At 35.0% G+C, this 27,342-nt stretch overlaps 1 protein-coding gene across 1 annotated transcript; it reads left to right on the top strand.

The window, feature by feature from the left end:
- Positions 1-950: 950 nt before the first annotated feature.
- On the top strand, positions 951-25,022 carry LOC110811347 (CemA-like proton extrusion protein-like protein). Its single transcript, XM_088208321.1, has 8 exons — positions 951-1,175; positions 1,268-1,959; positions 4,033-4,118; positions 4,915-5,088; positions 20,888-21,002; positions 23,225-23,322; positions 23,615-23,750; positions 24,672-25,022. The coding sequence occupies exons 2-8, from the start codon at positions 1,360-1,362 to the stop codon at positions 24,738-24,740; spliced, it is 1,278 nt and encodes a 425-aa protein (XP_088064447.1). The 5' UTR covers positions 951-1,175; positions 1,268-1,359; the 3' UTR covers positions 24,741-25,022.
- The last annotated feature ends 2,320 nt before the right edge of the window (positions 25,023-27,342 follow it).

Raw genomic sequence — 27,342 nt, 5'->3', positions numbered from 1 at the left:
GCTCCGATTTGGCCACATGAGGAATCAGCGTGGAAAAATGAGTCGGGGGTACGAAATTTACCTCGATCAGCGGTCGGAAGTTCCTCCGGTGCGGCAGCGGGTGGCGGCGGCCGACTTCTGGTTCGTCTTCTCCGGCGAGTGGCAGGCGGCTGGGGTTTGTGGTCTGGTGTGGGGGTTCTATTTATAACCCCTTGCCTTTTGATCTCAGCCGTCCATTTTGTTTTAATCTGGGCCGTCCGTTTTTGATTAAATCTGGGCCGTCCGTGCGTTTAAATCTGGGCCGTCCGATCGCACGCTCGATCTGGGCCGTCCGATCGCGCCCACGCGGATCGCCAACGTGGCCCTTTTTGGAACGATGTGGTTTTGCCACGTGGCAGGTCTCGGTTGGCCGGGACTGCTGACGTGGTTGGGACGTGGCTTTTCTTTTTTTTTTTTTTTTTTTTTTTCCCGGTCCGGGGGCTACAACTCATCTAATTGGTGCTATATAAAACTAATTTTATTTTTAAATTTTGTTTGTCTTCAACTTTTATTACTCAATAATAATGTTGTCGTCTACTATTACCGTAATTGCAATTATCTTTATTGCTATTATCATTATTATTTTTCATGAAGTTATTGATGCTGTTATTGTTATAAACTTAAAAAATAACATTATTATATTTTGATATATGCTTCATCTTTTTATACAATAATGTCAAATAAAAAATATAATTGCTTTATTTATAATCAACAATAAATCAAAAAATATTTTTTTTTGATAATAATTAAGATATTATGTACTATTGACGTGAGCTATACTATTCTTTCTGCGCCAAACATAGTCTCAGTCATAAAATACAAATACAAATAAAAATAAAAAATCACAATGCTAAGGGCAATTATGTAATATTGATGTCAAAATGTAAACAAAAAAAAATGAAGAAAAATGAGGAGGGCAAGGGCAGAGATGTAATAGTGTACTATGCAAATACTGCAATCAGCAACCGTTATCCGCTTCTCTCCAACGCCACAACTCCATGACCATTTTGAATTAAGCTTTCCATTCACAGTATTGGCTCTTCTACTGCTCTTCTCAAAGGCGCTCTTCCAGTGTTCTTACTTCTCATAAACCGTCATTATCTTCTCGGCTAGGCGGAGTAGTACTGGACTGTTCGTTTTATTCTCCCCTTTTGCCGGTACGTCTGACATCTCGGTGTGCTTCGACGACTGCGTGATTTTCTAGTGTTTTCTTGAATTCTGAATTGGTTTCTGCTCGTTATTTAACCAGAACAAGAATGATCACTTTGGCTGTTATTGTAATGGCATGTGGAATTATTTGCTTTTCTCGTTGAAGAAATTGAAAAATGTGGGGTTCTACACATGTTCTTGATGAGCAATTCAATCCTCTTATGCCACAATTTAATATTCATTAAAGAAAATCCGGTAAGGAACATGTTCTCTTCACCCTATGCATCCTGTTGCTTGGCCCAATCTCGTTACAGAAGGAAACGGCTTGGTGGGGTTATACCGAATGCAAAGAAAAAGAGAAGTTGGTGGCAGAAGTTCTTCTTCGATGATGATGGGAACTGGCTTGGCTTAAAGGAAGATGACTTGCTAGAGAACGATTCCGAGACCTCAAGCGAAGAGGAAGAGTTGGAGGAGGAGAAGTTTGAGGCATGGAGGAGGAGAGCAGAGGCTATTATCGAGTTAAGGGAAGCACAGGAAGATATGAGGAATGAGGAGAGTAGGAGATGGGAGGACTGGATTGTGGATGCGGATGAACATGCGGATCGTTCTTTTTCTTCCTGGAGCCAGGATTGGGATAAGGGGATAGATTCAAGGGAGGGTCTGCAGTCGAATCTCAGCGATTTCTTCCCTGAAAGAGGGTTAGTAGAGTCTCTGAGGGATTTGGTTCTCGGAAGGCAAGAAGAGGATATTTTGTATGAAGATCGTGTTTTCCAGTATGCCTCTTTGAATTCGGTGAGTAATTCTTTTTTCTCAATCTATTTTAATTTTATAAGTCCGGATGTGACCATCTTTTGTTACTGCTGAAGCCTGAATTGTTTAATAGGTTCTTATGCATTGCTAATGTCTCTTGGAAATTCACATTCGCATGCATTGTTTTTCATTTCTCCAGTACTTTGATTCTTCTCATGTTGCTTTTATGGTTCAATAATTTTCTTCCTGTATAACCAAGCCTTTCCATTTATACTATAATTTGACAAATGACTTCTTTATCCTAAAATCCTAGCACTTGAACAAAAGTGAAGCAGTACTGAAGAGCATAATTTAACAAATATTATCCTCTGTTGAAGGAAGTCTTACATTTTTTTTTTCAAACTATTTTTCACAGTATTTTTGGCTATTTATAAATTTTAGAGTTAGATAAATACATTTTTATTATCATAGCATAGTTATCTGCAACTTGCATGGACTCAAAAGGAAAATCCATTGACTAAATTTTATGGTACTTTAAAGTCTAGAAATTGTGAGCTACTGTTTATAATTTTGTAAGCCATTTTTCATAATATAAGTTGTAGTTTTCTTTATATCAATACATGTATCTTTCTAACTTATGCGGATTCAACAAAGACAAAAATTGTCTCAAACAAATCTCGATAATGTTATAGTCTTCAAAGCATTGTAACCTATATTAATTTGGTATGTGAAGGCTACTCCAAAGATTGCCGCCTTCACATGGGAAGCTGTTCCGGGGTGTATGTTAACGTTGGACAATCTCATTATGAGGGAGGAATTCTAGTGAACGAGTGCTACTTGTGTAAGAGAGAAGCAAGTCTAGTAATCATATTCTCTTATAGTGTTTGTTTGCTCAGAGATTGTGGAGGTTGGCTTATGGGCATTTGGATTTGAATTGAGTCATTGCTGAATTGGTGGAGTTATGTGCTTGGAGTGGAATTCACAGGGATAAAAGAGTAAGGCTCATCCCTTTGGCCATTTTTTGGGTAATTGGGAAAGAGAGAAATAGAAGGACTTCCGAGAGTTCTAACTTTGATGAACTCAAGGATAATGGGTTCCATACCTTAATTATTTAAAAAAAAAAAAAAAGGTTCCATACCCTAAGTTTTTTGTTAACGGATCATCCATTTTATTTTAGTGAAGATTTTTGGAATCTTACATATATTTTGACTGATTTGTAAATATTGTATATAAATTGCACCTTTTTGGTGCTTTTGATTTTATATGAATAATTTATACTCTTTATTAAAAAAAATATATATTATCCATGATCTTGTGAGTCATTTTTACTAGATTTACAGTTAGATGCTTTCTTTAATATCATTACATGAATCTTACAAAATTAGGTGGATTTAAAATAAACTTTGCTTTAAGCAGACTCTTGAATTTAAAACAATGGTCTTTTCAAGTTTTAAAATCGTGAGTTATCAATTATGTAGGTTATTTTGTGTTAACTTAAAATTTACATGTTTCTAAAATAATCGCACATATCTCGTCATTCTATATGGATTTAAATGAAAATTCTCTCTAAGTGAATTCTTAAATTTAATGTTGCAGTCTTTTGAAGTTCTAAATATCGTGAGTTATTATCTATAATCTTGTGGGTCCATTTTGATTTATTTTTTACAATTCCAGCTGTCTTCTCCTTTTATTGATTATAGGTTTTACTTTCTCAATTATCATCTTCTTAGTCAACAAGTTGATGCTGATAAATCTAATTTTTTTTAACCTAAAGAAGTTTTTTTTTTAATTATTTTTTAAGAGAGAATTGGCGTAAAGGTAAGAATTTGAATTTATGATTCTTATTGAAGATACAAGTGCTTTAGCAACTACTAAAGCTTTTTGCTGTTATGATAAATCTATTCTTATTACTACTTGAACAATAATTTGTTGGCCAATGGGGGCTTTTAGATTGAAGATACGGTGATTGAACTTCTTAGGGATTTTATCACATTAGACATTCTTTTCACATGCCATACTTATAATTTGAATCATTTTATACTAATAGACATTCTAGGATTTGTTTCTCTTAGCATTTTGGATAATTAAGGATTCAATTTGTTTTCTATCTTACAGGCCAAGTTCTTGGCAATTTTGATACTAATACCATGGGCCTTGGATTTTGTGGTTCACGACTATATCCTCATGCCCTTTTTGGACAGGTAATCTTTTTAAACATTCTAGTTATAACTCAATGGTTTACCTTTCTATACCAAATGCCTGTGAGAAAAATATTGGAAGAACTGATGTAGGATTAATTAGGGATAATTTGCGTACTTGGATTAGGTATCACTTTTAAGGTTATTTAAATTCACATTAAATAAATGTTAAATATTAAACTTAAGGATTTGATTGCACCATGCAAATAGAAAATTGAAAGCTCTTAAAGTATTTTATTGAGTAACTGAACAATGATCTCTAGGAGATTAAAGAAGTATTTATGGAGTATCGAGTAAGTCTTTTCTAGATAGGATTAGACTTAGGAATACTAAGACTAATACGAATAGAAATACTAGTCCTAATATAAGTAGGAAGCCTCAATACTGATAAGAATAAAATCTTAACAACAAGACAAGATAGATTGTTAAACCTGCAAGCACATATCGTCAGAAATATTGTTCTTGATTTTAAAGCAAAAAAGTTAAAATGAAGTGTCATCTATTAGTAGATTCATCCTTGATATTCTTGTGCATCTCCTTCGGAAAAAATAATGAACACCTCCTAATCTACTCTTCTTACTAACTGCTAGTGGATAACTGGGCGCTTTCTTCCTCAATCTCTGATACATGTCACTTTGCATACTTATATTAATGAGTCTTCTTTAGTAGGACCTAAAAAGTTAAAAAGCACCTTCCTCTTTGCATAATTATCTTTAGCAATTTACAAAATCTACTAATGATATTGACCACTGTGTGTCTTAAGCTCTGATGTGAATAAATTTACTATTGATATAAACAGATATGTGAAGAAAGTGCCTCTTGCTGCGCAGATGCTTGATGTGAGAAGAAATCAAAAGCTTGAAATTGTTACGGAATTAAAACTTGAGAAAGCAAGATATCAGCTTGAGGTTGAGATTGGGAAATCTCCACCACTTTCAGATGAGGAAGTCTGGTGGGAGTTGCGGAATAAAGCGTAAGATTGTCAATTTCTTTTGCTCCTCTGGCAATTGTGTATTTATTACTCTTTTTTAATCTGCCTACCCACTAAGGCCTTACCTTTTAGCACATTCTTTTGTTGATCATTAAAATCTTAAGAAAGGTTGAATAATTGAAGAAAAGGAAATGCTCAACTTCTCAGGGTTAGTAGACATTTCGAGCTTGTTTCTTCTTTAATATTATTATAAACATAACTAAACCTAATATTTATTTGACAAGAAAGATAACATTATTAAAATTGAAAGGGAATACAAATAAAGAAGGATAGGGTACCCTCAACACAGGAAAAGGAAGAAAACAATACAAAAACAAGAAAGAGAAGAAAAAGAGAATTGAGATAAGACAACTCCCAATTCCTTTTCATATTTGACAAAGAAAAAATCCAAAAGAAACAATGAGCCTTAGTGTAAAAAGCGGCCGTACTAATCATTCTATCCCAAACAGTATGTAGGATTAGTATGTTGATTTTTTTTTTTTGGATAGATAACGAAGTATTATTAGAAATAGAATGAAATGAGTACAATTACAGAGAGGAAAATATCGTCTTAAAATGTCAAATATGGAGAATCAAACACAATTGTAATAAATAAAGATAGCATGGAAAAAATTCAGTCTGGGAACAAAATAATTGCCTCCTAATTCTGATGAAGTTCTGAGATAACTATATTGGAATCATTGCCATAAGCTTTGGCTCATAAGGTGGCCAAAAATGTTAACCTTTCCCACGTGATTACTCTGTTGATTAAAATCTAGGATTTCATTCCAGCCACAAAACCCAACAGCCAGCAAAGGATGCGCCTTTCTAGATCAAAAAATTATAAAATGTTAGCAATAGATTGAAATAATAGATCATGTTTTCTTAAATTTTGAATTGGACTTATAGCCATTTGAAGGAGAGTTTATGGTAATGAAGGGTAGCGAATGAGCAGAAGCATCTAATCTAGATGTTCTACTAGTAACTAACCTACGTAGTAGTGGAGGAATTGATACTCTACTAGTGAGAATAGTGCCTGGTAGTGGGATAATGCCGAATTACAGGATGCTTGTCAATTACCCAGGTAGTAATTGCTGATAAGTAGTGCTAGAACTGGTCAAGTAGTGAGCTAACAGACGGTTACTTTTGGTAGTTGGATTTTTTTAAAAAAATTTTGGGATCCATTGATGTGTCTTCTTGGTAGTTCGGGTGTCTGCTTGATCCATGCATTTGGATCTCGTTTTGGGTCTTTATATGAGAAATTTTAATGAAAAATGTGGTTCTTGCTGGATTCCTTCCTTTATGGCTTATCTTTAATCATTTAGGAGTGGTCCTTAGAGAGGAGAACCCTTCAATCATAACAAAAAACAACTAAAATAAAATTCGTCCAAAATGCTCTTCTAGTTTTTATTCAAATTCTGTTTGCTATCTATAAAGGGAGTGATTGAAGCAGTTTCTACAAGGTAACTTTTATTCGAGAGAAACTAACTTACTGCATATATTAAATAAGATTTACTATATTAATAAACCTAACAAAAACTGACCAAATTTTAGGATAACCATCAGAAAGCAATAAAAAAACAGAAAATTTAACTTCAATCCTTCTTCTTGAATCATCCATGTGTCCTCCCTCTTATACCAAGCCACCGATTTGTTTCCTGGCACATAATATAATTCTCTTTCTTACGCTTGTCCTCAAGCACAAAATAAGGGCGCTGGGAAGTTAGCTAATGAAGAGGCTCCCAATAAGCCAATGGAAGAGCAAATACTTCCTTTTTCTTTTAGAAAAATAGAGATTATTTTACACCTATTATGTAAAGAAGCATGAAGATTGTGTTTGGTAATATGGAAATAGTAGGACTAGACAGAATAATTGAGTTCAGTCCTCTTTCTGTTGAAACGAAAATGATAACTGAACAGTACAAAGTTTGTTAAAAGTTGGAACAACTTTGTAATTTCAAAATTGTGGAATAAATTTGTTCTTAATGAAAGACGTAATATTTAACTACAATATTCCTCCCCCCCCATTATCCTTCCTGTCAATCTTCTTATTTGACATCAAATTATTATTTGTTCTTGGTTTTAGCTTTAATTTTTATAACAGTCTAGAGTTTAGAACACTTTGAACTATTATTAGAATAAGTAGAATTGGAATAATATTGATTTTAATTTTGTTAAATTCTTATAAGTTAATTTAACTCTAATAAATTAGAATTTACAAATTAATAGTACTTAATTAATATTTTTATCATTTATAAATTAATTATAGCTAAATTTAAATACACCCGAATAATTCTTATAAGCTACATTTTTATAATAGTCCAAAGACTCATGCATTGTAGTAAAGACAAAGTTCCAGGTCCCAATGGCTTCAATATGGGATTTATTCAAAAGTCTTAGCATTATGAAATGAAGAAAGATATCTTAGAGACGTTTAAGAAATTGCACGATTTGGGATCTTTTGTTAAATTCTTAAATTCCTCTTTCTTGATTCTTATAGCCAAGGTGGAAGGGGCAATAAACATGAAGTACTTTAGACTCGTTAGTTTGGTTGGAAGCGTGTATAAGCTCACTTCAAAAGTTTTAGCCAAAAGGATGTCTAAGGTGATGGATAAAGTTGCCACGAATGTCGATATGTTTTTGTGGAGGGCAGACAAATTTTGATGTAGTGTTTGTGGTGAATGAGGTTGTGGATGAATTGTTATATCGAAAGAGGGAAGAAGTTTTATGCAAGTTAGATATGGAGAAGGGTATGATCATGTTAATGGGGTTTTGTCGATTACGTGTTAAGGATAGGTTCAGGGACAAATGGAGAAAGTGGATCGAATTGTGTATTACTGCAATATCTTTTCTTGTAATGGTGAATGAGGATCCGTCTTCTATTTTTAAGACTTATAGAGGTCTCAAACACTATCTCCTCTACTTTTCACCATTGTGATGGAAGCGTTGAATAAGTTGTTGTTGAGAGTGAGGGAGTTGGAGTTATTTAAATGTTTGAATGTGGACATGGATTATCATATGGAGGAGGTAGCACACTTATTTTTTATGGATGATAATTTAGTATTCTATGAACCAGAAGAGAGAGCAATTCTCAACCTCAGATGCGTTTTGTTGAGTTTCCAAGTAGTTTCAGAACTTAATATTAACTTAATCAAGTCTAAATTGGTAAGACTGTATGATGGGAGGGATGATCTAAAGTGAGCAAGAGTGCTTGGATGTAAAAAGGTGGATTTGCCCATCAAGTATCTAGATTTACCTTTGGGGGTAAACTACAAAGATTAGAGGATATGGGATCCGGTAATAGAGAGGTTTGAAAGAAGATTGGCGAGTTGGAAGATGAACTTTTATCGGGGTGGGAGGGAGGAGATCGACATTTATTAGAAGCAGTTTAGTTAACTTACCTATTTATTACATGTTTCTTTTGACAATACCAATGAAAGTGGCAAAAAAATTAGAATCTATCCAGTATAGATTCCTTTGTAGTATATGGAGGAAAGGAGGAAGTAGCATTTGGTGAGTTGAAAGGAGGTCATAAACTAATGTCTCATGGTGACTTGGGGTTGAGATTTTTTATTGAGATGAATATAGCTTTACAAGGAAAATGATTATTGAGACTCATGAAAGAAAGTATTTCAAAAAAAAAAAAAAAATTCTTGAAAAAGAACGGTTCTCTTTGGTGGAGAGTGATTGAGGTAAAGTTCGGCACTATGGATAAAAGTTGGTTTTCTAGAGTGGGGACAAGATCGCACGGGATGGAGATGTGAAAGAAAATTAGTATGGATGGGTATAAATTTTCAAGAGTGCATCAAGTGGAGTGTAGGCGAGGGGGACAAAATTAATTTTTTGGTAGGATACCTGGCTTAAAAGGGGAGTTCTCAGGGAGCAATTCCCTCATTTTTATTCTATAGTACGGTATAAGGGCATCACAGTCTATAAGTCATAGAGATAATGAAGGGAATAGAGAGTGAATTGTGAATGTTGTGGGGAATCTTAATGATTAGGAGGTTAACGAGTATGAGACTCTATTGAATATACTCTCCATGGTCAACCTTAACGAGAACAATGATCAATTATTTTGGAATCTCAAAAAAGATGGTTTCTTTACAGTCAAGTCATACTATAATTTCTTGATCAAGAACAGAGAAACAGAGCCTAAGTTTCCATTTCAGCAAATATAAAAGGTGACTGCTCCTCAATGTAAATATTTTTACACATTGCTCTTTCTCTCTCTAAACTCTCTCAAAATACTCTGCCTGTAATAGCTATTTCTGGCCGATTCCAGCCGAACAGGTGGGTCTATTCTTATGAGCTCGCTTGGCAGACGGTATCTCTACAATGAAAATAAATCATTCGACTTGATATGTGAAGGAAGGAACACAAAATGTTTGCGAGTCTGCGAAAATGGGAGAGGTTTCAGAAGATCTGTATTCCTTGAACGAGACGAGTTTAGATTGTTCCTGGAAGGGCTTAACAAGTTTTGGTGGAGCAGAAAACTGGGAACTTGGGCGAAACACCTGGTGAAAACAACTATGAGCTGTGGCTTGCACATGGAAGGAACAAAAGAGGTGAGTTTCTTGCATTGACGGTCCAAGGCATTCAAAACACGAAGCGGATTCTCTTTCCGCCCGACATCCAATGGAAAGGATGGAGGAAGCTGGTGGTGGCTGTGAACGAACTTGCAAGTAAACCGATTAAGCCGCCGAAAAGTGAACCCCAAAACACAAAAATCAGACTCCTCAAATCCTGCACCAAACACAATACACTCGGATTCCTCTTGTAACGTCACTATTATTTGTCCTCACTATGCTACCCCATCTCGTTCAACGTTGGTTTCGGGAACTTTCAATCTTATGCGGCTGCTCTGCGATCTGTGGAGGGAAGGAGTTTTCGGGTAGGGCAGGTGATTCCGAACATGAAAACGGGCGGCTCTGACCCAACTTCTCACACTCGCAGAAAGGAGAGGTAGAAAAGGAGTTTTAGACATAATAGCAGGGTCAGTAATGATGGGCCAGTTGAAAAGGTTAACCGAGCATTACTGGGCCAAGAGAAAATAGAGAAATTTAAAAGAAGTGGGCCGTTAACGAAGAGAGAGTTCATCTGGAAGGAAAAGGAAAAATGGTCTGCTGATCAGTTTAGGAAAGAGGAAGATGCTTTAGGGCCGGGTCCTTTTATTGGTCCGGTGCGGGGCGTTTTCAACCCGACCCGAGAAGAACCCTCAAATGCAAAATCAAGTCTTGACGCGTCTGTTCGTCCCGAACGGAGTGATGGCGACTTGTGTATGAGTGATCGGACGAAGAAGGCGGAAAATCTAGGTGATTTGGACAACGAAACTAGTAATGGGAGACTGGAGGAACTCGATGATAATGACTTTCGGTCTGTTGCATCATCTAAAGAAGAGGTAAGTGTTGCTGATTTTTTTGTTTCTGACTCCCATGGCGACGATTTTCTGGATAAGGATATGCAGATGGTGTTGGTTGAAGAGGAAGGTCAGGCTTTAGTTACTTTCCCTAACCCACAAATTGAAGAAAGTCTGAAGTTAAGTCTAGAAGGGGTTAATATGGTGGATGGAGTTGAAGAGGGCTGTTCTGTTTGAATATTGCAGAATATTCATAAATTCGAAAAAACAATGGGAATTTCTCTTGAAGGTGTGGAACCTATTTTTTTGCTATTTTTCTCTAAAGTGGAAAATAAGAAATTGCTAGCAAGAAAGAAGGGTGAATCCAATTTAAAAGAGAAGAAAAAACAAGGGGGCTCTATCTCTAGAGAGCTAAAAAGATTGGAATCCTCTATTAACTATGATGGTAAAAGGAATGAGGATAGGATGGGTGAGGAATTGAAGTTATTAAGTCAATGATTGAAAAGATTGTCTCTTGGAATGTTAGGGGATATAAACAACTAATGTAAAAGGCTTGTCCTTAGAGGTTGTTTTTGAAAATAGGATCCTTCGATCGTCTGTTTACAGGAAACCAAAATTGATAACTACATCGAGAAAGTAATCAAGGGGCTTTGGGACATTAATAATTTGGGATGGCATGGCATTCCTGCAAAGGGTTCAGTAGGTGGCATTGTCATCTTGTGGATTGAATATTTTGTGAAATGCAATGATATTTTAAAAGCGGAATACTCGGTCTCTTGTCTATTTAAGAATTGTAGAGGTGGACTCATTTGGATATTCACGGGTGTTCATTACAGAGGAAGTAGGGAGGATAAGGATGTCCTTTGGAAAGAGCTAGGCGAGTGTAAAGTGAAATGGGATGGCAATTGGATTGTCAGCGGTGACTTTAATATGGTCTTAGGAAAGGGGGAACGTAGTGGAAACAACACATCGTCTCAGAGATGGATGAATTTAATGATGAGGTGTATAGGCTTGAAGTTATTGATCTCCCTTTATCTAGAGGTCAATAGACCTGGTCCAATAGAATAAGCAGAGTGAGGATTGACAAATTTTTAATATTGGTTAGTTTTATGACGCAACTTGTTGGGGTCCTTCAAAAAACTCTTTCTAGGCCCACCTCTGATCATTTCCCTATATGCTTGATTGCTGATGGTGTCCAATGGGGTCTTGTCCCATTCAGATTTGACAATAAGTGGTTAGGGAATGATTGTTTTCGATCTATGGTTGAAAAAAAATGGAAAAGTTATAATTTTAGGGGGTGTGCAAGTTTCAGGATTGCTTCTAAGTTGAGAGAACTGAAAAATGACATCAAAGGATGGTCTAAGATCGCGAGAGAGAAGGAAACGGTTAAGTTTGATTCTATTATGGCTAAGATTAATGAGCTAGATAAAGAGGAGAGTGATGGGTTTAATGATGTTGAGTGCGAGAGGAGGGTTGAACAAAAGTTACAGATGGCCTCGACTTTGAAAGACGAGGAAATATCATGGAGACAGAAATTCAAGGAAAGGTGGATCGCAGAGGTTGATCATAATACAAAATACTTTCACGCTCTAGCCACCCATAGGAGAGGTTGCAACTTCATTGATGAAATCTGGTGTGGAGATAGGATGATCTCGGGCAATGAGGAGTTAAGGGGGGCGGTCAGACCACTTATTGATGCTCTACAATGAGGAGATTTGCGGTAGGCCTACCCTTGACAGTTTGGAGTTTAAAAAAATCTCTAAAACTAATTCTAGTATGTTGGAGGAGGAATTCTTTCTGGAAGAAGTAGAGAGTTGCTTAAAATCCTGTGATGGCAACAAGGCTCCCGATCTTGATGGCTTCAATATGAAATTCCTTCAAACATTTTGGTACTTACTGAAAGATGATGTAATAAGTGTTTTCAAGGACTTCTATAGAACTGGAAAATTTGTTAGATTTCTAAACTCCACATTCATTGCACTCATCCCAAAGAAAAGGAATCCCAAAGATTTCAGACCTATAAGTTTAGTGGGATGCATTTATAAGTTGATTACTAAAGAGTTGGTCATGAGACTATTTAGGGTGCTTGGCGAGGTGATTGGGGAATGTCATGACGCATTCGTGGAAGGCAAACATTCTGGACGTCGTAATGGCCACTAATGAATCTGTGGATGACCTTATGGTTAGGGGTAAGGATGGCCGATTGTGTAAATTGGACATGGAGAAAACATATGATCATGTCAATTGGAATTTTGTGGGTTACATACTTAATAAGTTAGGGTTCGGGCAAAGATGGCAAGGCTGGATGAAGCATTGCATATCCACCTCTTCGTTTGCGGTGCTCATCAATGGTGGTCCATCAAAATTCTTTCGTGCATCCAAATGTCTAAGACAAGGTGATCCCCTCTCACCATTATTGTTTATCATTGTCATGAAAGCTCTAAATAGCCTTTTAATCAAGGCTATTTTTCGCGAACAATACTGTAAAAAATAAAAGAATCAAATTTGTTTTTCCTTTCTTCTTATTATTGGAGGTGATAACAGAATTGGTGAGGTGTACTCATTAACCAATTTTGTTATCCCTCTTCCCCAGAAATGGCCGGTTGTGTAAATTGGACATGGAGAAAGCATATGATCATCTCAATTGGAACTTTGTGGGTTACATACTTAATAAGTTAGGGTTCGGGCAGAGATGGCAAGGCTGGATGAAGCATTGCATATCCACCTCTTCGTTTGCGGTGCTTATCAATGGTGGTCCATCAAAATTCTTTCGTGCAACCAAATGTCTAAGACAAGGTGATCCCCTCTCACCATTATTGTTTATCATTGTCATAAAAGCTCTAAATGGCCTTTTAATCAGGGCTATTTTTCGCGAACGATACTATAGAAAATAAAAAATCAAATTTGTTTTTCCTTTCTTCTTATTAGTGGAGGTGATAACAGAATTGGTGAGGTGTACTCATTAACCAATTCTGTTATCCCTCTTCCCCAGAAAATGGTTAGGCAATTGGCTGTATAAATTGGTACTTTACGGTGCTGAAAAAATATAGAAGAAGAATTTCTATCTTCATTCACTCTCTAAATTCTTTATGGTATCAGAGCATACTTGATCCAAGAGAGTCATCCTTGCTAAGCCGAAGTCACAAATGGCCACAGGTGAGCCATTGTCTTCTCCACCCGAGGTCTCCTCGGGTTCCTATCACCACACACCCATCAATCACGGTGTGGGGGAAACATCTTCGTCCTTTATTAGAGGACACAAACTAAACGGCAACAATTACCTTTTGTTGTTTATCCGAGGTAAGAGCTGCGATGAGTATCTAACTGGCGAACTCAGACCTCTTCCCGCGAATGACCCAAATGCGTATTTATGGAAGATTGAAAACAACATGGTCATGTCGTGGCTCGTAACCTCAATGACACCCGAAATCAGAGAGAACTTCTTTCTTTATGAGACTGCGCATGAGATATGGGAAGCGACTCAGGAATTCTACTCCAGCAAGGAAAACACCTCTGTTATCTTCGAGATTGAATCAACGCTCCATAACCTACGGTAATATTTTGACCTGCAACTAGCAGCAATTGAATGCCTTCGAAGAGGTTCGGTGGAGTTGTCCCAAAGATGCGAATATCTTCAAGTCAGTCGTTGAGCAGAAACAAGTCTTCAAATTCCTGCTGGGATTAAACGAAAACTTAGATGAAGTTCGAGGTTGCGTACTAAGTACCAAGCCACTGCCAAGCCTTCGTGAAGCTTTCTCTGAGATTCCGTGAGAGGAAAGCCGAAGAAAAATCATGTTGGGAGACGCAGACCTCACCCACTAGACTAAAAATGCGTTTGTGCTCACAACCAGAGCACTGGATTCTTGCATGAAGAAGGCGAGACCGTGGTGTGACCACTACAGAAAACTCGGTCACACATGTGAACGATGTTGGAAACTCCATGGTAAGCCGAGTGACTAGAAGTCCTCCAGATCAGAGAACTCAAATAGGCACCAGGGAAATCACGCTGTTGCTGAAGAAATTCCAATGACTCCACTGACTGCTGCGGAGAGCAACCCTTTTAGCCCAAAACAAATGGAAACACTCCAACGCATGCTGTCATAGAAAAGTTACCCGATCAGTGCTTCAGTGGCACACAAAGGTAATATTCTTGGCCTATCTGCTTACTCAGAAAAAAAGGCAAGTTTGGGTTGTAGACTCAGGAGCATCGGACCACATGATTGGGGATGCTTCATTATTCCAGAAGTACAACAACTGTAAAGAATATTATTCAATCAGAATTGCCAATGATTCTCTCTCAAAAGTGGCAGGAACAGGTTCCGTAAACCTGTCATCAAATTTAACTTTTTGTTCAGTTCTTCATGTTCCCAATCTGAATTGTAACTTGTTATCACTGAGCAAACTTTGTGAAGATTTAAATTGTGTTGCTAAGTTTGTCTCTAACATGTGTGAATTTCATGATTTGGACTCGGGAAAGATGATTGGCAATGCTAGGATGAGCTCAGGACTCTACCTGCTTCAAAGTAATGCTTTTAGAAGACAAACTCACAATGTCGTATGTGCGAACTCTGTTTCTGTAAGTCATTTAAATAACGATCATGATATCATGTTGTGGCACTATAGACTAGAACACCCAAATTTTATGTATCTGAAAAAATTGTTCCCTTTACTATTCAAAGAAAATGATCCTATTTCATTTCAATATAAAGTATGCTAAGTTTCTAAACATGTTCAAAGTTTATTTCCTAGTCTGTTATACAAATCCTCAAAACCATTTACATTAATTCATAGCGATGTATGGGAACCTTTCAGAGTCACCAACATCACTGGAATTAGGTGGTTTGTATCCTTTATTAATGATCATATAAGAATTATCTGGATGTTCTTTATGAGGGACAAATCTGAGGTTGGACTTCTCTTTCAAAAATTTTATACAATAATCCAAACATAATTCCAAACTACTATCCAAGTGTTGAAATCCGACAATGCTTGTAGATGCTTTGAAACCACCATTAGAAAATATTTTATTGACCATGACATTATCCACCAGAACTCTTGTGTACATACCCACAACAAAATGGTATAACCGAAAGAAAAAATAGAGATATTCTTAAGGTGGGTAGATCAATCATGTTCACGACTCATGTACCCAAATTTCTATGGGGAGAGGCAGTTCTCACGGCCACTTACTTAATAAATCGGATGCCCTCTCGTATCATACAGTTCAAATCACCTTACACCATTCTTTCACAAATCTTTCCTGACTCATATCTTAAACACATTACCACTCAAAGTTTTTGGTTGTTCGGCATATGTTCATGTTCATACCCATCTTCAGGGAAAACTTGACCCAAAGGTTATCAAGTGCATATTTGTTGGGTACTCTGCTAATAAAAAAGGATACAAATGCTTTATTCCGGACACTCGTCAATTTTATAACACAATGGATGTAACTTTCTTTGAAAACCAACCCTTTTACCCTACAATTGATATTTAGGGGGGAGATATTTACTCAGAAATATCAATTATGGGATGTAAATATACCTCCTTTCTATCCATAGAGTCATCCACCAGATACACCCTCTCTAGAGTCTGAACCCACAACCTCACACAAATAACCTGAATTGGTGACAGTTACAAAAAATACAGTACGTACAACTAATGAGTTATGTGTTTACACTAGAAGAAACAAAAGGAAAGCACCTGAATAAACCAGGCCTTGCCAATCATCTACTCCTACTCCAGGTGCCTAGAAATTGACAGGTAATGAGATCTCTATCCCTACTACTGGTACTAACACTGAGATGCTTATTGCTTTGAGAAAAGGGACTTGAACATGCACCACACATCCAATTCAGGACTATATTTCATTAGACAAGCTATATTCGAAACATCATGCTTTTATGTGCAGGTTGGATAGTAGCTCACCAGGGCCAAAAGCAATCCATGAAGTTCTAAAAATACTTGAATGGCGACAAGCTGTTCAAGAGGAATCAAGGCACTTGAAAAGAACGGAACATGGGAGTTAACAGATCTGCCCTCGGGAAAACATCAAGTGAGGTGCAAGTGGGTCTTCACAACTAAATATAATCCAGATGGAAGTATAAATCGGTATAAGGCTCACCTAGTAGCCAAAGACTATACTCAGTCCTATAGGATAGACTATCAGGAGACATTTGCTCCAGTAGCCAAACACAATACAATTCGAGTACTTCTCTTAGGTGCCTCAAATCTTGATTGACTACTTTGTCAGCTAAACATGAAAAATGTTTTTCTCAATGGCGATCTAGAAAAAGAAGTGTACATGAACATTCCACCAGAGTTTGAACTAGCAGATAGTCCTCAGAAAGTATACAAGGTAAAAAAGGCATTCCATGGTCTAAAGCAATATCCAAGAGCATGGTTAGACAGATTCACAAAAACTGTAAAACGAAAAAGATATGAGCAATGTCAGTCCGATCACACACTGTTTGTCAAACATTGTACCTCAGGTAAGAAAGCTATCTTGATTGTCTATGTAAATGATATCATCCTGACAAGAGATCATATTGAAGAGATTCAGAAGACCAAAGAATTATTAACCAGAGAATTTTAAATTAAAGACCTCGGAGCACTCAAGTACTTTCTTGGCATGGAAGTAGCTAGGTTGAAGAAGGAAATTTCAGTATCTCAACAAAAGCATGTCCTAGACCTCCTGAAGGAAACCGAAATGCTTGGAAGTAAGATTGCAAACACAACTATGGATTCAACCATCAAACTAGGATCCGAAAACAATAAAAAAATAGTTGATAGAGCAAGGTATCAAAGACTCGTTGCGAAACTCATCTACCTAACACATACGAGACCTGACATCAGTTTTGTAGTAAATACAGTAATTCAATCATGAATCAATCAACTGAAGAACATATGACGGTTGAATACCGAATTCTGAGATATCTAAAGATGACTTCAGGATAAGGATTGTTCTTTCAAAAAATCATAAAAAAAGATGTTGAAATCTTTACCGATGCTGATTGGGCAGCCTCAATAAATGATAGAAGGTTTACATCAGGATACTGTACTTATATTTGGGGAAACTTGGTTACTTGGCGCAGTAAGAAACAGTCAGTGGTATCTCGTAGCAGCGCAAAATCAAAGTTTCGGGCGCTTGCACATGGTATATGTGAAGGGATATGATTGAGAAGGATACCTGTTGAATTAAAGGTCCTTGATAACATTCCTATAAAAGTCTGGTGCAATAACCAATCAACCATCAGTATGGTCAAGAATCCAGTACACCATGATCAAATCAAGCATGTGGAGATTGATCGATACTTTCTTAAAAAGAAGTTGGAAGATGGGAGTTATGCACATTTCAACCAATCAACAAATTGCAAATATCTTAACGAAAGCTTTACCAAGAAGAACTTTTGATGACATAATATACAATCTAGGTTTACTCAACATATATGTAAACTAAGTTGAGGGGAAGTGTAGAAAATAAAAGAATCAAATTTGTTTTTCCTTTCTTGTTATTAGTGGAGGTGATAACAGAATTGGTGAGGTGTACTCATTAATCAATTTTGTCATCCCTCTTCCCCAGAAAATGGTTAGGCAATTGGTTGTATACATTACTATAAATTGGTACCTTACGGTGCTGAAAAAATATAGAAAAAGAATTTCTATCTTCATTCACTCTTTATATTCTTCAGATACACTCATATTTTGCCAATCAGATGTGAGGTGCTTGCTGAATTTGAGATGTGTTTTCCTTTGTTTTCAGGTTGTATCCCATTTAAAAATTAATCTCGATAAGTCTGTCTTGGCCAGAATTGGTGAGAATGGGGAGGCTAATTTGTCTACAAGGGTATTTGGGTGTAAAGCAGTTAGGTTTCCCATTAAGTACTTGGGTTTACCTCTGGAGGCTAAATACAAAGATACTATCTCTTACGAGCCGATTGTGGAATTCTTTGAGAGGAAGCTTGCGGGATGGAAACGTAACTTCCTTTCAAATGATGGTAAATATACCTTAATCAAAAGCACTTTGGCCAACCTTCCCATCTATTATCTCTATACCCTTTCAATACCAGCAAAGGTGGACAAGAGACTAGAATCAATTCAATGTCGCTTTCTTTGGGGGAATGTTGATGGAAAACATAAATATCATTTCATTAATTGGGAGGATGTTAAAAGGCTCAATTGTTTGGTGGTCTTGGCATTAAATCTATGGTGAAAATGAATGATATTCTCCTTGGCAAATAGTTGTGGAAGTACATGATTGAGGATAAAAGGTTGTAGTGGAGGATTGTGGAGGCTCGTTGAGGTAACCCTAATACAATTCCGAGAAATAGACTCTCTACTCCGCATGGCAGAGGTTTACGGCAGAAGATCTTATCTTATTGACCCCAATTCAGCCTTTGCTCACAATGGAAGTTGGGGAAAGACAATAAAATCAAATTTTGGACCGACGAGTGGCTGGAGAGGGGTAGTCTCAAAAATTGTTTTATGATGATTTTTTCTATTGCCCAATTAAAGAACATGCTCATTGAAGATGCGTATCAACAATCCAATGGTAATGTAAATTGGGACATAAAGATTGTAAAAAACTTAAATGATTGGGAAATTAGTAATCATGCAGAGATTCTTAAGGTGTTATCTTCACAACAAATCTCTTCAACTCCTAACATATTTGTCTGGAAATTTGAGGAATCCGAAAGATTCTCGATTAGATCCTACTATAACTTTTAATGAAGGATACTACGGTGGTTCACTGGAACTTTCCTTACAAACAAATCTGCAAAACGAATATCCATCCGAGGATCCCTTTCTTTGCGTGGGAAGCCTGTTGGGAGAATTTTCTCACAATTGATAAACTCAGAACTAGAGGACAGATTCTTGTGAATGGGTGTTATATGTGTTTGTTGGCTCAGGAGTTATGTAATCATCTGCTGCTTTAGTATCTCGTGGTTTGGGACTTTTGGTGTGTGATCTATGGGTTGTTAGGGATTCAATGGGTGATGGCGGGTTCGGTCCATGAGGAAATTTGGGCTTGAGATGGGTTATATGTAAAAAGAAACATTGCAAACATTATTTCATTAATTGTTTTATGGGTTATCTGGAAAGAGCGGAACTTCAGAGTTTTTGATGGCAGAATTAGCAGCCCTTATAGCATTAGAGATAAATGATTATATTTTTTTGGGACTATATTGTTAGGTCATGACATTATTAGCGATGTAGATTTTAGAAATGTCATTAAGATCTTAACTCTTTTGTAAATTTTTTGTACATGGGTGGTACTCCCGTTTTGGTACTTTGTTAATACAATACTTTACACTTTTTATTTTTAAAAAAAAGATGGTGACTACTCCTAGAGTTGTTTTTTTTTTGCATGGAAAACAGAGGACGAGTATATTTTGACAATTGGCAAATTGAGGAAAAGGAGAAAAACTATGGTGAACAGTTGTTCTTTGTGCAAGAGAGAGGCAGAATCTTGTAGCTTATTATGCTTTAGTGCCCATTGGCTCACAAACTATGGATAGTGGCCTACAGATTATTGGGAATTCGTTGGGCTATATCTGCCACGATAATAGCTGAGATTTGGGCCTGGAAAGACATTAGTAAAGGGAGGAAACTCATGGATCTCATTTCCCTCACCATTCTATGGGTAGTGTGGAAGGAGAGAAATAAGAGAACTTTTAAGGGGTGGAAGAGGATTTTGTTAGAGTTAGAGATAGATAACTCCAGATATTGGGTGTTTTAGTTATGGAGCATCTTATTATTTCTTTTGCGGAATTTGGGAATTTTATTGACTTACTAATAGACTTGTAATGATTTTTATATAGGGGTGGCACCCCCTTGGCACTGGTGAATAGATGATACAATATACTTTTTATTTGAAAAAGAAAAATTCTGTTACAACAACTTTCTATTGGGACAGAATTCTTTGAAGTTTCCTATTAAAATTTCTATCATGACTAGATTATTGTTAAGTTAGAGAATGTAAATACTTGTAATTCCTTTAGGATAAATAACAATCACTAAGAGAATCTAAAGCACTTTTTGCTTGAGGTTTGTGATGCAACCAACCCTCAGATTTGATTAGGAATCTTCTTTCCAAATGTGTTCTATAAGAAAACCTATTATCAAGGTATTCTGAATTAAGCAAACTACTCCTAGCTTGTCCTACATCACTAAACAAGCTCTTAACCAAGCCTTAATCTCAAAGTAATTGGGATGAATAGAAAACTTGTTTATTTTAAAAAAAAAAGAATAGAAAACCCGTATTGCAACTCACTGTTTTCTCTATGCTTGTAGATTAAATTTAGAACTTTTTGGTGTGCTACAGCTGGTAATACACATAAATTGGTTATGAGGTTACCTCATTGCAAGTACAGATAAACTTAAAATTCACAATTTAGTTTATTGTATGAGTGGAATTTTTTTATCAGTTTCTTGTTCGTTCAACAGGTTAGAATTGCGGGACGAATGGAGATTAGAGAACTGTAAAGCATTTGCAAATATATGGTCTGATATGGTCTTTGGGTTCTCATTGTTCATTCTTTTATACTTCAATCAGAGTAAAGTAAGTATCATTTAGTATGTTTTCTTTTTTTCTTGTATGGAACTTTCTTTTGGCATTCTGACACCCCTTGTTACTAATTGTTTTCACTGTGAACCACAAAAAAGATGTGGACCACAAAAAAAGGGGCCCATGACAGACCATGCTTGGGAGGAAAATCAGAATTTCTTATGTTTAAACCTGCCCAGGCCGCCCAATAATAGTGATGGGCCCTCCTGTTTGGCACCTGTAGTCCAAATAAAAAATTCTTCTGCTGCATGACTGTTAGTGGACCCTTAATAATATGGATAGTGATTCAATGGTTTAGGCCATTGCAAGATAGCAGATTGGAGGCATATGCGGCTGACTGTCACAAGAAATTATGTGACCATAGTACGAAACCTGAAAATGTGCAAAAAGGTATTTGGACTTCTTCAGAAACAAGCTATTGCTTTCAAGTAAAGGAAAAAACTAAACATGAGATGCCCAAGGTGAACCCATGCTTTATTTAAACTATGGTATCATCGGAGGATAGCTTTACAAATCTGCACTGATGCGACCAAGAGATAGTGTTCATGAGGACTCAGGAAGGTGGACAGTACACTCATTAGCCAAAGGGCATGACTAAGAAGTTGTGATAACTATTATGTGTTTCAAAGGCAGTCTTCTCAATGTTGTAAGGATGCATTAAAATCGGTGGTATCCTGATGTAGGTTGAGCTTGATGAAGAACCAAGCACCAAGCAATCTTCCAAGACTTGATAAGTAGAGTAAGGAACTTGTCCTTGATTGTTCTATGGTTAAGGGCATGATGGTCCATAAGAAATCGCCATGATCTGTTAGCTGTTTAACCAGTAATCCCTTGTTGCATCATCTCCTTTACTTGTCTCTCAATCTCGTCCTTCGGTAATTGTAGATTTCATTAGAGCTTCGGTACCATAGGGTCGGTGTTGGCTTCCAAGATGATTTTGTCATCATGAGAGTGCTAGAATGGCAGCCAACTGGGTAGCAAAGATGGTTTTGTCATTTTTTCTCCAAAAAGTGATTTAACCACGTCAACCACAAAACTATGCTAAATCCAGTGCTCTTTAACTAAGGAACTAAAGTAGAATTTCCTAGCATAAGATTAGAGTAAAGTAAGTATAATAGTCAATAGAGTCAAGTAAGCATAATAGTTATTTTTTTTCCTTATTATTAGAAAATTGTAACTAATTTTTGTTTCAACTAATTATTATTTAGTTTTCAACAGTATCTGGCTGGAAAGGGTAATTAAGGTAGGGACTTGCTAAAGTTATGTTACACAAATATTAAAAATATGGATAATTAGGTAATTTTACTAAAAATATAATGTAAATTGGATATTTAACTGTCTTAATCACCAATTTGGTAGGTTGGGCAGTTAAGGGCTAAGATGGGTAGTACAGGTTTTTAAAGGAAAAAGTTTAGTATTAGATAGCACCAAGTGATTACAATCTGTAAAAAAAAAAAAAAATTTAGAAATTTGGGAAAGCATCAATAAAGTCTCTCAAGTCCTTACAGTATAAAATGATGATTCTTAATAAGAAAAACTTAAGGTTCAGAACCAAATTTCCTTGATCCTATCAAAGGACAATTTTATGTCCTAAACAATTCTCATATCTTTCTTTCCAAATTATTTGTAAGGCAGCCAAAAGGATAAGACCTAAATTTTTATTATAGCGTTTATTCTCATGGATGCCTCTCCAAGCCATATCTCCTCTCTTGCTGAGCTAGCCACAACCCACTTCACTGGAGTAGATGATTGATAGACTCTGCAGCTCTGTCCGTAGACTCTAAACAAAAGACCAAAGTAGCATAAGAAATTTTATGTATGAAACCTGAGAATTTTTTTATGTAGTATGAAACGTGAGGCATATGCAGCTACAGCTCTCTTGCATAAGTAGCATCCATTCATGATGAGGTTAAGATACAACATCTTGCTGCTTCCAGGAAAAAGACCAATCTAGATGATTCACTGATCCTTATTAACCTTTACTTTATTCTCATTAAATCCTACTTTTTCCTCTCATTCACTCCAAGAATTAAATATCCCAAACATTATGGTTAAAAATACTCCTTTATGCTTGTATCTACTTGACCATGAATTACACATGGATCTAAGTATGTTATATCTTTAATGTCTGCTACCAATTGCATATTTTATGTGCTGAATTTTTTTATATCTAAAGCATTTTTGTTTACCTTTGTTTTTTGTCTTCACTTTTGCAGGTAGCTTTGCTGAAATTTACAGGGTACAAAATAATAGATAATATTTCAGATACTGGGAAAGCATTTCTTATTATACTTATCACAGACATTTTTTTAGGGTAAAGTTTTATGCTTTTCTTGTGAAATTTATAGTAATATCCTTCTTAAAAATAAGCTGCCTTATGTTGACAAACTATTCAATAGTTGTATCATATGTGACTAGGCTGATGTTAGATTGTTTATTTATTATAAAGTATATGGTTCTTTCTTTATTATTTGATTTTCCATTTCCTGGCAGGAAAAAATTTCTATTGTATATATGGCATTAGCAAGTACTCAAGACATGTTTGCATTACTGTAACTTTATTCTTCCACATATGTAAGAGTGATGTATCAATTTTACGGTTGCAGGTATCATTCTGAATCTGGATGGCAGACTCTCTCTGAGATAGCTGTTGACCATTATGGGCTTGAAGTTGATCAGTCAGTCATAACCATTTTTATTTGCTTCGTGCCAGTTATTATCGATGCATGTGTAAAGCTTTGGGTATGTTTTTTGTGTACAAATATATCTAAAGTGGGCTTGTAGTTAGAATTTTCTTGCCACATACCAAATCATGCAGAATCTTTGCCTAGACTAGTTTCTTCTTTAGCATGTAGAACTCTGTCTTAGGGAAATAGAGTATGTCACTGAGAGTTTTCAAAAAAGACAACAAAACATCTACCTGTGTTGCTGGAGAAATATATGCAGAAACAAATAAGAGAATTTCATTCTGACTTTATATGTAATTATTATGAACAATATGTAGTTGATATCAAAATTTCTAAGAAAAGATCTATGTACATTGCTGAAATCTGTTCAGCCAAACTACAATTTTTCACTTGGATATCTCTTTAGGGGTATCGATAAAATATCCTGCAATTTCTCTGCTTATCTCTAGTCAGGATAAAAGTTATAGGACCTGATTCTATGAGAAGATCATGTCAGTATGCTTGGGTGAATGGGTACGAGCCTTTGCCACTGGAAGTTAGCTAGTTCTGCCTCTTATTTTTAGCATAACTGCTAGAGCCATTGTTAATTTCAATCCTTTGAACTAATTTCTCGAGATGAACTTACCCTCTTACCTTTTTTCTCCTCCTCTTTTTGGTGGAAAACAGAACAAAATCAGCTAGGGTCTAATGCAAAATACATGATTAAATGGTGATTGTCCTATTATGTTTTCCTTCCTAGTCACTTGATTGTCTAGAAGTGTGCATTTCATCTGACCTCATGCCGGTATTACTTGGAGCAGTAGAAAACTAACTTCAACAAAATATTTCATGCATTTTGACGGCAAAAATGTTCATATGCTTTTGTCACTAGGGGAATTTTTATTTTGTTATGTGCTATTACTTGAAGTTTTGCTACTTTTCAGCTTTCTTCAGTTTCTACTTTTTGATAATTCTTATTTTTGTTATTATGATGCAGTTGTTTAAATTTCTTCCAAGATTATCCCCGAGAGTTGCAAACATATTCCGAGAAATGAAACGTCACTAGTGAAAATGTTTGGTCAGCACCTTCAAGTATGATGCCAAATTTATTGGTTTCATCAAGGACGCTAAACTCCACCTTCCTAAAATCTTTTTGGTCCATTTTATTCATTTAGATGCTGCCTTGAATAGTTAGTAGCTCCCGAAAATCTTTGGTCCATTTTTCTTCATTTAAATGCTGGCTTGATAGTTGGTGGCTTCAGGTCAAGATACTACTTTTATTTTATATGAAAATGTAAGAAAGGCCTATCGTGGTTTAAATAAATTTTGTTTATGTGGATTTATGCTACTGAAGCTTATTTAATTTGTGAGCATGAAATGTGAAGGTTTATGGTTGATATCAACAAATGAGTACTACATAAAAATTCTCCTAGTTATGCCACCTTGTTATTTTGACAATGTAGCCTGTGATAGTCTCGTGTTAAATCAAGTTATCGTGAGTTACTATTCTGGCAAGCTCGGTTATTTTTCATATCTCAAGTGAAGCTAAATTTTTCATACTTTGTTGGTAGAATCATTTCTTTTATTGACTTGTTTATAGGGTCAATGATCCCCAAAAATCACGATTAATTAATGAAAATGAAACTAAATTTTGTTTATTATTAATAAGAAATGTAACAAGTTTATGTTTAGCAAGCTCACAGATATCGCAATATAAATTTTTATATCCTTAATTTTTAAATAATGATGAAAACATTACTTTTAAAATGGAGAATGATGGGTATCCAACTATTTTATAATAAAGACAAATCTTGTTTATGAGATCAGTAATAATAGCAAAAAAGGATCCTTCAGGTGCATTTAAGTACTAAATTCATTTTTCGATTTCAGTTTATCTAATTATCTTTTTTAAATTTGGTCTTGAAATTCACAATGAAAAGAGTCAAATAATTTAAGTCTTGTGATAGTTTACTTACTGACACAAAATTAATACACAATTTAGAAACATGTAATATATTTTTGAGAACGATAGTAAGACTAAATTTAATGTCGTCCTTATATATAATAATATTGAGAGAATCATTTGTAATGATAATATTTTTGTTACTTAAATTTTGAACATATATATAAAAATATTTAGAAGTATTGATTATATGACATACGACTCCTGAGTTTATAATCTAATAATTTTTAAATGATTTATCTAAAACATTTAGTTTCTGTGAGGTAGAAGTTATACTTGAGCGTGTCAATAAATTAATACATATTTATTTTTTCAGGAACTCGAGTCGAATTCTTTATTTTCCAATCTTTATTCTGAATTTATTAAAATTTAAAGTTGTAATGTTGAAAGTTGCTCTTATAACTTCGGATGTACTTTCTCTCATCCTTCAAAAATTAAATAGTAATTAATTATAAAAATAAAAGATTACTGGAAGAATTGTATCAAGAACATGTGATTACATGAAGTTGTTTGCGTTAGGTTACGATAAAGGCAATAGAGTGAGTTGTGCACAATGGTGTGTGCTTATGGACTGCTATTGAAGACTGACAGTTGGTTCTAACGTTGACTATGAAAGCTAGCTGGTGGTGTATATGGTCGACGATAGGAGGGTAGCGGTCGGTTATGAAGGCTGCTCCTTTTTGGATTTTTTTTATTTCAATAATGGAGACCGAATAAGATTTACAAAAAAAGTTTAAAAATTTTTTAACACACAAAACTTTGATATCATATTAAGAATGATTTTGATTTTTGTATGTTTAATTGAATATTACAGTTATATATATATATATGTTTTATAAGAGGAAAAAATAAATAATTAATTAATTATAATTAATTATAAATGATATAATTTTATCATTTAATTTGATTTGTTTCCTTTCTAATGTTTTGATTTATTTTATTTTTAAGATATGTTTGAATAATTTTTATGATGATTTATTAATGTATAGTATTGTATGGTAAGTACAAAATATGATAATATTAAAATTATAACATGTTTAAAAAAATTATGTATTGATATATGATAACGATAGTTATTTTTTTTTTCTTGATAAGATAGCATAGTTATATATTCGATTAAATTACTTATTTTGCCAATAACTTATTATATGTAATAATAAATACATATATTTGTATGTTTAATTATAATTAAATATATAGATACATGTATATATATAATTAAATATACAAATATATGTATATATATAACTAAATATATATATATATAATTAAATATATTATATATGTATATATATATAATATAAAATAAATAATCATCCAAATCCTTGTTTTTGAGAAGAAGCATCAGATAAATAAGAAAATAAATAGGTATATAAATGAGTATAAATGTAAATAATAAAAAAGATTAAGGATATAAATGTAAACAAAATCATCCAAATCAAACAAAATCACCAATTTAGTGAATTGAAGAAATAAAAAAATTATGACTTTTGAACTATGCAACAACTGTAAAAAAATATATCATGTATCTAAAAATACAAATAAATAAGATAAAATTATTAAAAAAATCATATTATATATTAATATATCATCATTCAAACAAGTCCTTAACATCTTGATTTTTTTCATCTTTAATACTATAATTTATTTTATTTTTAGTACATTAATTTAATTTCTTTTGAATATCACAATTTTCTTCATCTTT

The sequence above is a fragment of the Carica papaya genome, chromosome 7 (assembly GCF_054855325.1).
Source record: "Carica papaya isolate Zhongbai chromosome 7, ASM5485532v1, whole genome shotgun sequence".
In the NCBI taxonomy this organism is placed as follows: Eukaryota; Viridiplantae; Streptophyta; class Magnoliopsida; order Brassicales; family Caricaceae; genus Carica; species Carica papaya.
This window is presented reverse-complemented; position numbering and strand designations above follow the sequence as displayed.

Excerpts from the sequence above, each read along its gene's own strand:
- LOC110811347 (XM_088208321.1), top strand. The coding sequence starts at position 1,360 with ATGTTCTTGATGAGCAATTCAATCCTCTTATGCCACAATTTAATATTC. Across the intron at positions 4,119-4,914 it reads CTCATGCCCTTTTTGGACAG|ATATGTGAAGAAAGTGCCTC; the intron begins GTAATCTTTTTA and ends TGATATAAACAG. Across the intron at positions 5,089-20,887 it reads TGGGAGTTGCGGAATAAAGC|GTTAGAATTGCGGGACGAAT; the intron begins GTAAGATTGTCA and ends TTCGTTCAACAG.